The sequence below is a fragment of the Anguilla anguilla genome, chromosome 6 (genome assembly GCF_013347855.1).
Source record: "Anguilla anguilla isolate fAngAng1 chromosome 6, fAngAng1.pri, whole genome shotgun sequence".
Lineage (NCBI taxonomy): Eukaryota > Metazoa > Chordata > Actinopteri > Anguilliformes > Anguillidae > Anguilla > Anguilla anguilla.
In genome coordinates this window covers 21,549,920-21,562,726 of record NC_049206.1, presented here as the reverse complement: position 1 = coordinate 21,562,726, position 12,807 = coordinate 21,549,920, and the positions used below count along the sequence as shown (strand labels likewise).

Sequence of the window (12,807 nt, the reverse complement as noted above, 5' to 3'; positions counted from 1 at the left end):
TGCATCTGCCACCCATAATACAAGCCTGGAATGAACTGAAGCCTCACAGCGCCCCCTGTGTACTGGAGGTGTTAATGCTGTTTTACACGTATGGTGCACACATTCCCCTTTGTACGACCCCTGTCTGAGAAGCACCACGTTCACATTTTACCTTTGTGACTGGACAGAACCCATTTGATGTACACATTGGGCCTCATTCGCAAAATCTTTCTGAAATTATTCTTACTTTTGTTGTTTAAAATGTTGCTATGACAAACCAAACATGGGATTTATGGCACTTGCAGGCCTTTGTTTTTGTGCATATCCCAGGTGTATGATGGAATTCCAACTGTTTGTAAATTTTATACGCAATCCTGTTCATGTAATTAGCATAAGAAAAAAGCCATGAACAAATACATACAAGAAAAAAAAAAATCACTTTTGAACACGAAATGTTCTTGGAAACGTTCTTACACACAGTTAACGATCCAATATGATCGTACACTTCTTTCATGAATGAGGCCCATTGTTTGGAACTGAAACAACGGCATTAATGGCCAGTGTTGGTCATCATACGAGCGAACAAGCGCACCACCTGTGCCTGTCAGCTTCTCTCGAACGGTGACTGTTGCTCAGGCATCGGCGTTAGAAGTAAGAACAGTCTCATCACAAAAGTGCTTTCACTTCAGTTTCCTTTTATTTAGTCACATTGTTTTCCCTGTAGGCATTCGACACAAAGCCATCGAACCGCCCCCCCCCCCCCTCCCCCTTCCCCTTCCCCCCCTCCCCCTCGGTCCAGCAGCCGTGGCCCAGGAAGAAAGAACCACCACAACGGAGTACATGGCACATTTTTCTGAACAAATATACATTCTATTTCGCAAAGCTTAGCCCACTCACTTCGTCTTCATTTATACTAACACTGCACTGTAGGGATATCACATCGTCTCCGGAGCGCTCTTGACATTTTTACACCGTTTTTGCTGAACTTCAGTCTGCACCTCCCTCATGCGTCTGCCATTGGGAAGAACATTAAGTACACTGCAGCTTGTTGAAGCCATTGTAAAATAACATGTCTTGGGCTTGTTATCCTGGGATCCCGATAATGACCTCTGTATGCCAGTGTTACCATATTGGGTATCTGGATGTATAACTCAGGAATTTCGAAATTGGTTTGTTTGAAACTCCAAGTCATAGGATATATACTAAATTCTATATTTTAGTTTACTTTTGGTGATTGGAAAAACCTGAGATAATCATCTGGAACAGCATAACAAACCCCAGAAATGTCATTTTGTGAAGGCTTTAATGAGCCACCATACTAAGTTAAACTAAAGAAGGTTTGCATTCTCATGGCCGCTGTCCATTGTTCACTGAATGACTGCTCTGCCTTTCCAACGAAATTGTAGAAAGACAGACAATACACATGCATCTAGCTGACAGACACGAGCAGGGTGTGGTCTGATGACACAGCCAATCAGAGACGAGGGAGACTGACAGGCATCACCCACTAGTAAGTTCTTGTGACTGTTCTCTCGTATAGCTGCACGGGGCTCTCACTGATACAAAGTTATACAACACTCTGATATGTACAGTAGAATCCTTTAACAAGGACATAGGGGAGGATGGCTATACATACATGAAGGTAAATCAACACGGTCGCTCTTCTGAGACCGAAGATAGCGACCAGGGAAGAAACGGTACACATCAATGCCCTGAAAACACGTGGGATTTAAAGAGCAGCTAACCGTATGCCCCAAAGTGAGTAAGGTCAGATATTCACAGCATATCCACATATGCTACCGGTCATACGTTTGCGCAACGTCGGCCTTCTAGAACAGATCGGAGGGGATATGGATGGAGATTTGGTCGTGGAACTACAGGGCACTTGGTAAACACCACTCTGGACAAAGAGATTCTTCTTACTTCCGAGGTGGAGAGAAAAAATTATATATATCAAGAATAAAACTGAACTGAATGGCTGTACATTAAACTCCACAAACAGTGATAATTCATATGTTGTTGTCGTTGTTTTCTTTTCCCCCAGATGCGTTAGTGGTGACCTAATGTAGATCAGTCTCTAGTTCTCCTTTTCAGTTTCAGTGGCGTTGCAGGTGCACGGACGGACGCCGAAGTGCTTACGGTACGATAACATTCAGGTCAGTTTGAATGGTGAAGCTGTTGGTTGGTAACGAGCTCTCTTTTAATTTCTCTTCCTCTCTCTCTCTCTCTCTCTCTCTCTCGTTCTCAGTCTCTCTCGCCCCTCCCTCTGTCTGAGAGGAGCGTGTTATACTTGTACGTGAGTCCCTTGTGTCTGCAGACTCTGTATACTGGTGAGGATCTTCTTTTGGTGTCCCACCAGAGTCACGCCCATGTTCCCCAGGTCACTGTGGCGATAAACAGGAGGAGAGATGGGGTCAGAGGTCAAATTCGAGGCAGAGAATGCGAAAAAAAAAAAGTATGCAATGTTGAAAGAATGAAAAAGAGGTCTGCCTCAACATTCCTTTTGAGGCAATATTTCATGTCTAGTTTAAAAAAAATGATATTCTTTTAAGGAAATAAGCACATAAGCACTTCAGAATGTTCTGTAATATCCTGCTGAAGAGCTGATCAGAGATCAGGAACATTACACATCAAAGTGTGGGATCTTGGGTGGCATATCCAGCTAAAGCACTGGTTCTTAGTGGCACACCTCATGGTCTGGAACCAAATCCTGACTTTGCCATTGGGGCCTAGGAGTCAAATGGGGTGGTTTGTACATATTATTGCCTGGGGAGGAAGGTTTTAAGTATACTCAAGGCAGGCTGTTCCCCATCTAATCTACAACTGTAGTTGGGCAGGGTCCTGCAGTCTGCCTACACAAGGAGCACGAGACGTGTTGAGCAATGTATCTCCAAATACTCAAAGGTCATTGGTAATGGAAAATGCTGAGTATTATTAAATATACATGAGTGTTGTTCGACTGCATGGTATAAGTCCCACCTTTTATATAGTCTTAAGGCAAACTACTACTGCTACGACGACCACTACTACTACTACTACTAATACTACTACTATTACTACTGCTCCTAATATTCATTCTACAACTACTCCTACTACAACTGTCTCCAGCTGCTACTACTGCTACTTCTACTACTTACTCTACTACTACTCCTACTGCTACTACTGCTACTCCTGAAACTACATTACATTACATTTATTTGGCATATGCTTTTATCCAAACTGATGTACAATAAGTGAGCTACTTATTACTATTACTACAACTTCTAATAATGATAATAATAATAATAATTCTGCTGTCTGACCTGCTGTTGATGTAAATGACTGAGTCCAGCGTGACGTAGCCCGCGTTGGAGAAATGCTCCTTGTACTGGCCCATCTTGATGGCCTCCAGCCACTCCTCCACCGTCCCGCTGCTGAGCTCGGGGGTAACGGGGTCCTCCCTGGGGGGGAGAGAGAGAGAGAGAGAGAGAGAGAGGGACAGCATGCCCGATTAATTTTCGCCACACGCGTCGCAGAGAACTCCGCCCGCTGCACGTTTCAGCGCCGGACGTCAGTCTCATTATGCGCATAGATAATTGATTTTCTTTTGTGCGAAGAACTAAGTCTCAAAGCACAAAGGCAAACCGAGGCAGGAACTTATTAAACGGTGTCGCAGGAAGTCCTCGGACTGATCCTGATTTGTTAGCCTGTTGCCCGGCGGCTCAGGGGATCGGTGCCGCAGTGAGTGACAGCACACGGCTATATCTGATAAAGCCTCCTTTGAGCTGAGAGCACACATCTGACAGCTTTTCCTGAAAAAGCCCCATAAAGCCGCGGTTTAAGACGCTAATCTGGATTTCGGCCTTTCTCTCTTTCTCTCCAGATAAAAAAAGCAGAAGGTCTTGTCAGCCTCGCTCACGGGTCCGGAGGGAGAAAGGCCACCTGCCGATACGATATTTCAGAAATCCAATCGTAGGGGGCTTCGGTGTGAAGAATGGCACTACCACCTCAGTCTCCAGTCTGCATTTCTACATCCCCTCTATCCCCCCTCTCTCTCTCTCTCTCACTCTCTCCCTCTCTCACTGTCTCTCTCCCTCTCCCCCCCCCTTTCTCTGTCTCTCTCTCTGCTTTAATTGCGGTGTAGTTAAAGCTCATGGCTGAGGCGTTGTTCTGGTCTCACCAGACGGAGCTGTTGGCCAGCTGCTTCAGGCTCCCCGGGTTACGAATCAGCTTGTCCAGGGTGTTGACGATCTGGCCGAATTTGGGCCGGTCGCTGCGCCCCTTCTCCCAGCAGTCCAGCATGAGCTGGTGGAGCACCACGGGGCAGTCCATGGGGGCGGGCAGGCGGTACCCCTCGTCTATCGCCTTAATGACCTGCAGGGCGGCGACACATGAGGGACTGCATTGACACAGAGTGTAAACACTAGCAATATGGGATAAATTAGAGAGCAAAGTGAACACAGAGAGCGAAGAACAGTGAAAAAGAGAGAGAGCGAGAGAGAGAGAGAGAGAGAGAGAGAGAGAGAGAACAAGAGAGAGAGAAACACAGAGAGCAAGAAAGTGAGCCTGAGAAGATAATGTGATGTCTATTCATCATGCTCTTTGAATGTGGAAATAATGAGAGAGATACTCAATTTATGCAAAACACATTCCTGGAAAGACAATAAAGCTAATTCATTCATGCAAACAAAAAAAAAAACAGTAAATAGTGTGCAGTCGCTCCATGTATTCTGTATATGTGCTGTTTTTTTTGTGGCCCTGACAAAGACTATCTAAAGGATTCATTTCTATGTGCCTGAAAAGGAGTGGGTTGTAAATCTATGCGATGTTGAACATTAGCCTTGGGGACTTCTTTGGTTCTTTGCATTGGAGGCTGACGTCTCCATCGGCAATAAAAAATAAAATAAAATAAAATAACTCGGGAAACGGGAGCGCGCCGCTGCCCTGAGGGACTCGGGCGCTTCAGTACCCTTGCGCTCCATTACCTCGGTGATGAACAGCTGCAAGCTTTTACCTCGCAACGTATTTAAAATTGCCTTGGCCGAGCCCGACGCGGAGGATATTTTTCCTCAATGAGGGGAGAGACTCCCGCCTATTAGCATTTCACCATTTGTGTGCGGCCATTTTGACTGCCGCGTGTCGTTTGGCTGCGTTCCCCGTAGCGCCGGCTCTGGCTGCGGACGGGCTCCCCGGCAGACGAGAGAAACGTCGAGAGCCTTCCGCAGCGGCTGGGGGACGGCGGCCTGGAAACGCGGCCGCTCCGGCGCGCGGCTAATCGCTTCGCCTCGAACGTCTGAGCGCATCTGTATTCCCTCTGCTTCGTTTCCCCGAGCGCCCGGCGTACCTCGCCGCCGCCGCTAAGTTTTTCAATTATGGCCATCTTGTGAAGGAGAGGAGGCTAAATGCGGAAGGTGGATTTGCATATATATATGTGCTGATGGGAAACGAAGTCCTCTGGAGAAGAATAATCTTGCGCTGCTGGAAATTCATGTTTCAATCGCAGTGTAATGGAAAATGCATTGTGGGAGAGAAAATGCAATGTCTCAATGCTATTTAAGAAATTAATTAAAATGTCCTGTAGAAACTCTGTATACAGCTACTTGATAAAAATGTCAGTTTTACTAAAACATTATCAGTCATGGTTAGGGCCGTGAGCTTGACCTAATGTATTCTTTAACCTGTAGCTCCAACCTGCAACGCCAACATGCTTATACAGGACTTTCTGAAGTTGCATGTTTAAGCAAGGAAGGTGTTTCCATGAAGAGAACAGGTGATGGGTATTTATGTGCACTGTACTCACGTCTTGGTTTGACATCTCCCAATATGGCCGCTCTCCATATGACATCACCTCCCACATGACGATGCCGTAGCTCCACACGTCAGAGGCGGAGGTGAACTTCCTGTAGGCAATGGCCTCCGGGGATGTCCATCGGATAGGGATCTTTCCTCCCTGAAGGAAACGATTTTTTTGTTTTGTTATGGTTCTGGTTTCATGTACCTTGCTTTTTTATGTTCCTTGCTGCCACGCTCAAAGGAGAGAACAATCATTACAATTTTAAGATCCTTCCACAATAAATATGAAGACCTACTCATACGCAACGTGTTACACACAAACACACACACTTTCCAAAGCCACACATAAACTGACTGTCTAAAGATTAGACATGTATTTTCATGAAACTTAACTAGTTCTAGGTTCAGTGCTTGGGGTAGATTCTGTCCACTCAAACAGCAGATGCAAACCCCCATTTCCTGTTGAGCAAGTGACCCTACAGTTTCCAAGTGCCTCCCCGCTCAGCAGCGATAATTGGGACTCCTGCTGATGGTGCACTTTACACATCTGAGTGCACAGGCATGTACATGCTTATCAGCCATCCCAGAATGCACTGCCCTCTCTTGTTCAGGGGGCAAATTAATGGCGGTGCTCATGGTAGTGGGTTCGGTGGGGAGGGGGGAAATGGTGCTCAAGAGGACTGTAATTATGTCATACTGTGAGTATGGGGATTCGAGGCGAGCCGCTAACCGAACATTCCCGCTCCCGCTGCCTAGCACGCGCGCGGAAATGCACGCGCAACATGCTTCCGTCCCCACATACATACAAACACAAACGGCTACGCGCGTACACAGCCGCTAACAAGAGAAATGCAGCCTGGTAGCCTTTCCCTGGTCAACCGTGTGAATGGCACGCCTGCAACAGCACTGTCTGCCTTTCCTTCAGGGGGTTGCGATGAGAAAGCCCAAAGAGCTAACGACAAAAACGCTTCTCAAAGACTAGACCGCGCTAGCCTTTCTGAGGCTTCAATAGAAAAACAACACACTGGGCAAACGGGAAGGAGCTGGACCCTGAGAGGGCACGGTTTGACTGTCGAGAGGACGGCGGGGACTGAGGTCCTACCCTGGTGGTGTAGGCCGCCTCGGGGTCGTCCTCCAGCACCCGCGACAGGCCGAAGTCGGACACCTTGCACACCAGGTTGCTGTTGACCAGGATGTTGCGGGCGGCCAGGTCCCGGTGGACGTAGCTCATGTCGGAGAGGTACTTCATGCCCGAGGCGATGCCCCGGAGCATCCCCACCAGCTGGATCACCGTGAACTGGCCGTCGTGCTTCTGCGCAGGACAAGGGGGATCGTAATGAGGACGGATCATTCGGACCGAGACAGGTCCTGTCTTTATAGCCTGAAAATGATCTGTCACTCTGCGGTGCTCGGGTTCCAAGTGTACAGTATACAACTTCATTACAACTCCCAGGACTTACTCTGTATACATTATAACCATGAGAAAATAATTCTATATATCTTCCATGACCCTATCTGTAAAAAAACAAAACTACAAGCACATAAGAAGATGAGAAAAGGTGGATGGAAAGAGGCCATAGATCTTTTTGTGGTTACATGCATGCTGTTGTTTCAGCCATCACGAAAAAGCAACATTGAACATGCTAAGATATTAACTATACTAAAGCGCAGACTGTTTTTACAGTGTGCCGGAGGACCATGACGCATCGGATTCTGCAGTTATCGATATTCCGAAAATTAAACCTGAGATCCCCTTATTTACCAAAACAACCTTATCATTAAGATAAACTGCGAGCCCGGTGTCTGCAGCTCGAAACCCGCGCTGTAACATAATCCAGTTAAAGCACCGCTTCTTTCGTAAGGTAATATCGGTCTCCATCATACACTTCTGTTCCACGGTCCTTAAGTTCATTATGTCTCATTTTCTTAAATGTACGGTATTGATTCATGTCCTCTTCCTAACAACGGGCAGACCTCCTTTATCAATCTCGGGCAACACTACCTCTTACCGTAAAGCCAGGAAAAAGAAAAATGTTGTCCCTGAGAGTGATGCTTAATTGATTTGCGCCCTAATTAAACACGTGTATTCCGGGGGGCTGGTATATGAGCTATAGCCCATAAAACTGATACCGTAATTATATTAACTTTTTTTATGTGGGCGACGGGGAATATTTACGATGCGTCATTATGAAGTCCGCTGAGAAATCCGATGTAAAAGACCAGTGTTTTTTTTTTTTTTCTTTTTGGTCAGCTTTCATTTGCACTCGCATGCATTTGTAATTAAAGGGTCCCCACTTAAGAAAAACGCATCTTTGCTTTGCGTAATGAAATTACGCGGACGATTCATCCTCGCTGACAAAGAGCCGATATAAATCTGCTGGCCAGCGGCGCTCCCGTTTGCGGAGATGATGCTCCTCCTCCTCCTCGGATCCCGTTCGCCGGTCTCCGCGATGGCGCGCGAACGACCTCGACGAAGGGGCGCGGTTTTTGGGACCTACGGCGTGTGTGATGTCACCTAGTCGCATCGTCCGCCGACTACATCTCATTGATACAAAACCAGGTCTGTGTGGATGCGGGTGACTCACCTTTAAGAAGGTGTCCAAAGACCCATTCTCCATGAACTCTGTTATGATCATCACAGGCTTACCTGTAAAAATAAAAAAAATGCAAAATTATTGTTTTATATTTACACTGATGGCTGTTTGATATACTGGCTTGGGAAATATATGAGAAGACACCACTATGTTCACCTTTGAGTGTGGTTAATAACCTGAATTATTTCAGAAAGACAGCCAACAATATGAATGGAAGATAGGCAAAAACACCAGCTGGGAAAGTTGCACTGGATTACCTACAGTTTGCCGGGACAACAAATGATAAATGAAATTAAATGTGAACGAGCAAATGTGAGCTTGGGAGGCTGTGTAAATCTGTGGATCTCCCATCAAAATAAATGACAGCTGAGGAGCATTTCATTCAGGCGTCACTGTGGGGAGAAAGGGAGGAGAGAGAGAGAGAGAGAGAAGACCCTGGCCGGTAACCTTTCCTCCTCGCCACACTTCTCTTATTAATGATGACAGACTGACAGGAGACGACGACAGCCGCCGCTCCTCCGAGGCTAGCCGTGTCAGGAGGCGCCATTAATATTAATGAGCTGCAGGGGGCGGGCGGGAGGGCGGCGTGTGCTTTAAGAGGCCGCACCTGGGGGTGGGAGGGGCGCGCGGCAGATGATGGAGAGGCTCGGAGGACCCGCTCGAGGTGGAGATTGCGGTCGAGGAGTGGAGGGTGGAGGGTGCTTAACGAGACGGTCCGCAGCTGTAGCGCGCGGCTCCTCGCACCTGGGCCCGCTTGCAAACGATCGGCGGCTTCGCCTCTGACCCGGCGCAGACGAGAACATCGTGTCAATCACTCCAGAGCTGCTCCCCCCCCCCCCCCCCCCCCACTCCCGCCTCGGTGTTCATCTGCTGATTAGGCCACACCAGACAGATCCGGACTGGATAATGCGCGCACGTGTGACAGAGACATCACTCTACGTGATTGAAACATACCCCCTCCACCAATCCCCCCCCCCCCCCGCCCCGGCCCACAACTCTGCAGGTGAGCTTTCCCTTCCTCCCTCTGGCACCAGGGATGGTGTTTTTCGCACGGTGGAGGACGGCGGATGCAGGAAGATCGGTTTACGTGGTTTTTTTACGCGGCTCGGTTGTCCGAAGGCCTCGTCAGCCGCCTCGAATCGGCCCCATTTCCCCCAGCTCAGAGGCTCTGGTGCGGGAAAGCGTGCGGTGTGTGGGGAGTAGGGGTGGAAGGGAACAGCAGATAGTGAGGGTAAAGGGGCTGGAGTTGGGGGGGCGGGGGGGGGTCGGGGGGGGGCAATAACTTTGCTGGGAAAGAGAGGCGCACGGCGGGATGACGAGTCACACAATCTCCCGTGCCGGGGCCCGGGTACAGGCTGTTGTACATCATCCAAATTAAATCAATCTGTTTCTCTGATAAACGCTGTCCCTCGACTCCCTACCCCCCACCCCTCCCCCCTGCTCCCCCCTCTCCTAAAAAAAAAATCCAATTCCCTTTCACTTTCATCCCGCAGACTAATGTGGCTGTCAGTCTGGACACTGCGAGGTGACCAGAGAGCTCCGCGGGGACCGGAGCCCGAGCGTCTGATGTCAGCCCCGCCTGCGACCGCTCTATCAGAGAGACGGATGAAAGGGATTGTGGGATTGATCCTGGCTGAAGGGGTGGTCTGAGAGCGCGGGCGCACGCCGCGGGTCGCGATCCCGCCCGGCGGGCTGCTGCGATCTGGCTCTCGCCCGGGCCCAAAAGCGCATTTACTGCACCGCGGGCACCGCGGCGGTCTGAGAAACGCCTTCAAGGGAATGTGTGCGTGTGTGTGTGTGTGTGTGTGTGTGTGTGTGTGTGCGTGTCTCCCTGTGTGTGTGCGCCTGTGTGTGTCCATGCGCGTATGTGTGTGTGCCTGAGTGTGTGTGTGTGTGTGTGTGTGTGCATGTGCGTGTGTGTGTGTGTGTGTCTCCCTGTGTGTGTGCGCCTGTGTGTGTCCATGCACGCACGTGTGTGTGCCTGAGTGTGTGTGTGCATGTGTGTGTGCATGTCCCTGTGTGTGTGTGCCTGTGTGTGTTCATGCGCGCACGTGTGTGTGCCTGAGTGTGTGTGTGTGTGTGTGTGCGTGTGTCCCTGTGTGTGCGCGCGCGTGTGTGTGCCTGTGTGTGTGTGTGCGTGTGCCTGTCTGTGTGTGCCTTTGTGTGTGCGTGTGTGCTTACGTGTCTGTCTGTCTGTCTGTGTGTGTTCGTATGTAGGGTTGTGAGTGTGTGTTGTGTGCTTGTATGTGTACATGTCTGTTGTGTGTGTAAGTGGGTGTGTGTGTGTATTTATCATTGTTCATTCACTATTCATCACTGGTTAAAGATTCAAGGTTTAATACTTTAAATATTTCAAGACATTGAAGACAATTCTCTGGAGCAACGGCCAACGACTGTCATTATCGCGGACATAAACACTGGCGCTGAACGACTTTCTCAACTCTCACGTTATCAGACCAATCGTCTGAACATCTGGCAAATTATTCTGATGAGAAACAAGAGATCAACCCCCGAAACCCCAGGCGTGCCTCGCTTCTTTGACCTCCAATCAAAACCGAGACAAAGGCGCCCATTGACCGAACCCCGTGACACAATCACATGTCCGTAAACACGGCCCCGGTCAGACAATCTACATACCATCGCCAGCCTTAAACATCCTGCGAGCTCACGACCGCGGAGTCCAGATTGAGCAAATTACTCTTTAAGTGACTTATGAAAGGGATACAGTCCGAGGGAACGTGAAGGGACCCCTGATAAGTGCATTGTGGGAATTAATCAGGGGAGGATTTTCCACATTAGGGGCTGATTGAGTGACTGATTGAGTAACTGCACAACAGGGAAGTTGCATGTTGTCAGGTGACTCTATAAAAAAAATGAAACAAACATGCTATGGTGACAACAAGCCTTGAGTGAAAGTACATTATGACCCGTCTCTGAAAGTCAAAAACCCAGGGATATGGATATGTACAGCATAAAGTTCATGTTGTATTCATATTTACCAGCCATTTGATACATCATTTGGTCTCCCCCACCTCTGCGGTCCAGCCCCTCCTTCGTCATTGCCTCCACCCTGCCCACATCTGCCGCCAACTGCTGTTCCCCATCACCGCCACCCGGCCCCACCCATCATCTGAGCCACATCACATGTCATATCTTGTGCATAAACTGGCTGACATGCTGGTCACCAGTCGGCACCCTGAGCCGACCAGAGGAGGATGGGTTTCCCCCTTGAGCCTGGTTCCTTCCAAGGTTTCTCCCCATCTGCCACAGGGAGCTTTTTCCTTGCCACTGTTGCCGTAGGCTTGCTCCTGTGGGGGTTTAGGCTAGGGTTGTCTGTAAAGTGTATTGTGACAACTGTTGTAAAATACGCTATACAAATAAAATTTTGATTGATAAAATTTGATTGATATTTGTTTCAAATGTCTACTACCAATAAATATAATAATAAATATTCAAACATTTTAAATAGAAATGTAAATAGGAAGGTTATATTAGAAGAATATAAGAGTCAATATAATATGAGCCTAGTGTATGTGGCTTTTAAAGTGAGAGAAAGCTTTAAAATTTACATTTAACATGCACAACAGCCGGAAAAAAAGAGTCCTACATGAAATGCTTCTCTAGTAATTTCAGAGGCCAGAGGAATTAATGACAACGTAAAAGCCCTCCAAATATACTTTTATAACATTATGAATCGGCATTACGGAAAATATGAATAATAGCTTTTGAAAATGATCTGTTCTGGCAAGCATGTATGATGTGGTATAGTTAGACTGTGATAAGGCACAGCCTATGTGTGTCACATTGACGCAGCATGGGTAGCATAGGAGTCAATTGTATCTCGATGAATAGAGGAATTACGGTCATAAACAGCATCGATGAAGTAACCCCTTTTGAAAACAGGAGCGGCGTGTTTCAGTTTCTGCAAAGGTCAGAGAGGCAGGTACACAGCCGAACCTCGTGTCCCTCGCTCCGTGGCCGCCTCCCCGGACAGGACCTCTGCGATTTTGGACAAACGGGAGACTGAGGGAGCCATTTGCTCTCCATTTCCCTCACCGAAATGCAGCTGCGTGGAGCTAAAACTGGGATGGCATGGTGGTTTTTTTTGGGGTTTTTGGAGCCATATCACTTGCGGTGCCTTCCGTTCAGGCGAAACTCTGAATTTCGGCCAGCAGCTGCATATGGGAAATACGTGCAGTCTGTCCGAGTTCTGGCTCTTTAACAATGCTTCATTAGCAGCATTATCCAGCAAAGCCCCTCCTCCAAAAAGCTTGCGTTGCTGAATACCAGAGCGTAGCATCACGGGGTCACTGAATAGGTTTTCCACCTAGTAGTGTATGTCAGGTCTAAGACCTGTGAAGCAACTGAGGCAACGAACATGTTTCATTGCAGTCCCCTATTGATTTCTTTTTAACAGATTTGCAATTAAAGTGATACATGCTTCACACAGATGTATCCTCAA

At 48.1% G+C, this 12,807-nt stretch overlaps 1 protein-coding gene across 1 annotated transcript in view; it reads right to left on the bottom strand.

The window, feature by feature from the left end:
• Window positions 1-759: 759 nt before the first annotated feature.
• Window positions 760-12,807, bottom strand: part of epha4b (eph receptor A4b) — a 97,276-nt gene continuing 85,228 nt past the window's right edge. Inside the window, exons 12-17 of the mRNA XM_035423887.1 lie at window positions 8,337-8,398; window positions 6,854-7,063; window positions 5,759-5,908; window positions 4,139-4,332; window positions 3,282-3,419; window positions 760-2,363 (exon numbers count right to left, since the gene is read on the bottom strand). Coding sequence (XP_035279778.1) covers window positions 2,264-2,363; window positions 3,282-3,419; window positions 4,139-4,332; window positions 5,759-5,908; window positions 6,854-7,063; window positions 8,337-8,398 — 854 coding nt within the window. The 3' untranslated portion in view covers window positions 760-2,263. The remainder of the gene's footprint in view (window positions 2,364-3,281; window positions 3,420-4,138; window positions 4,333-5,758; window positions 5,909-6,853; window positions 7,064-8,336; window positions 8,399-12,807) is intronic.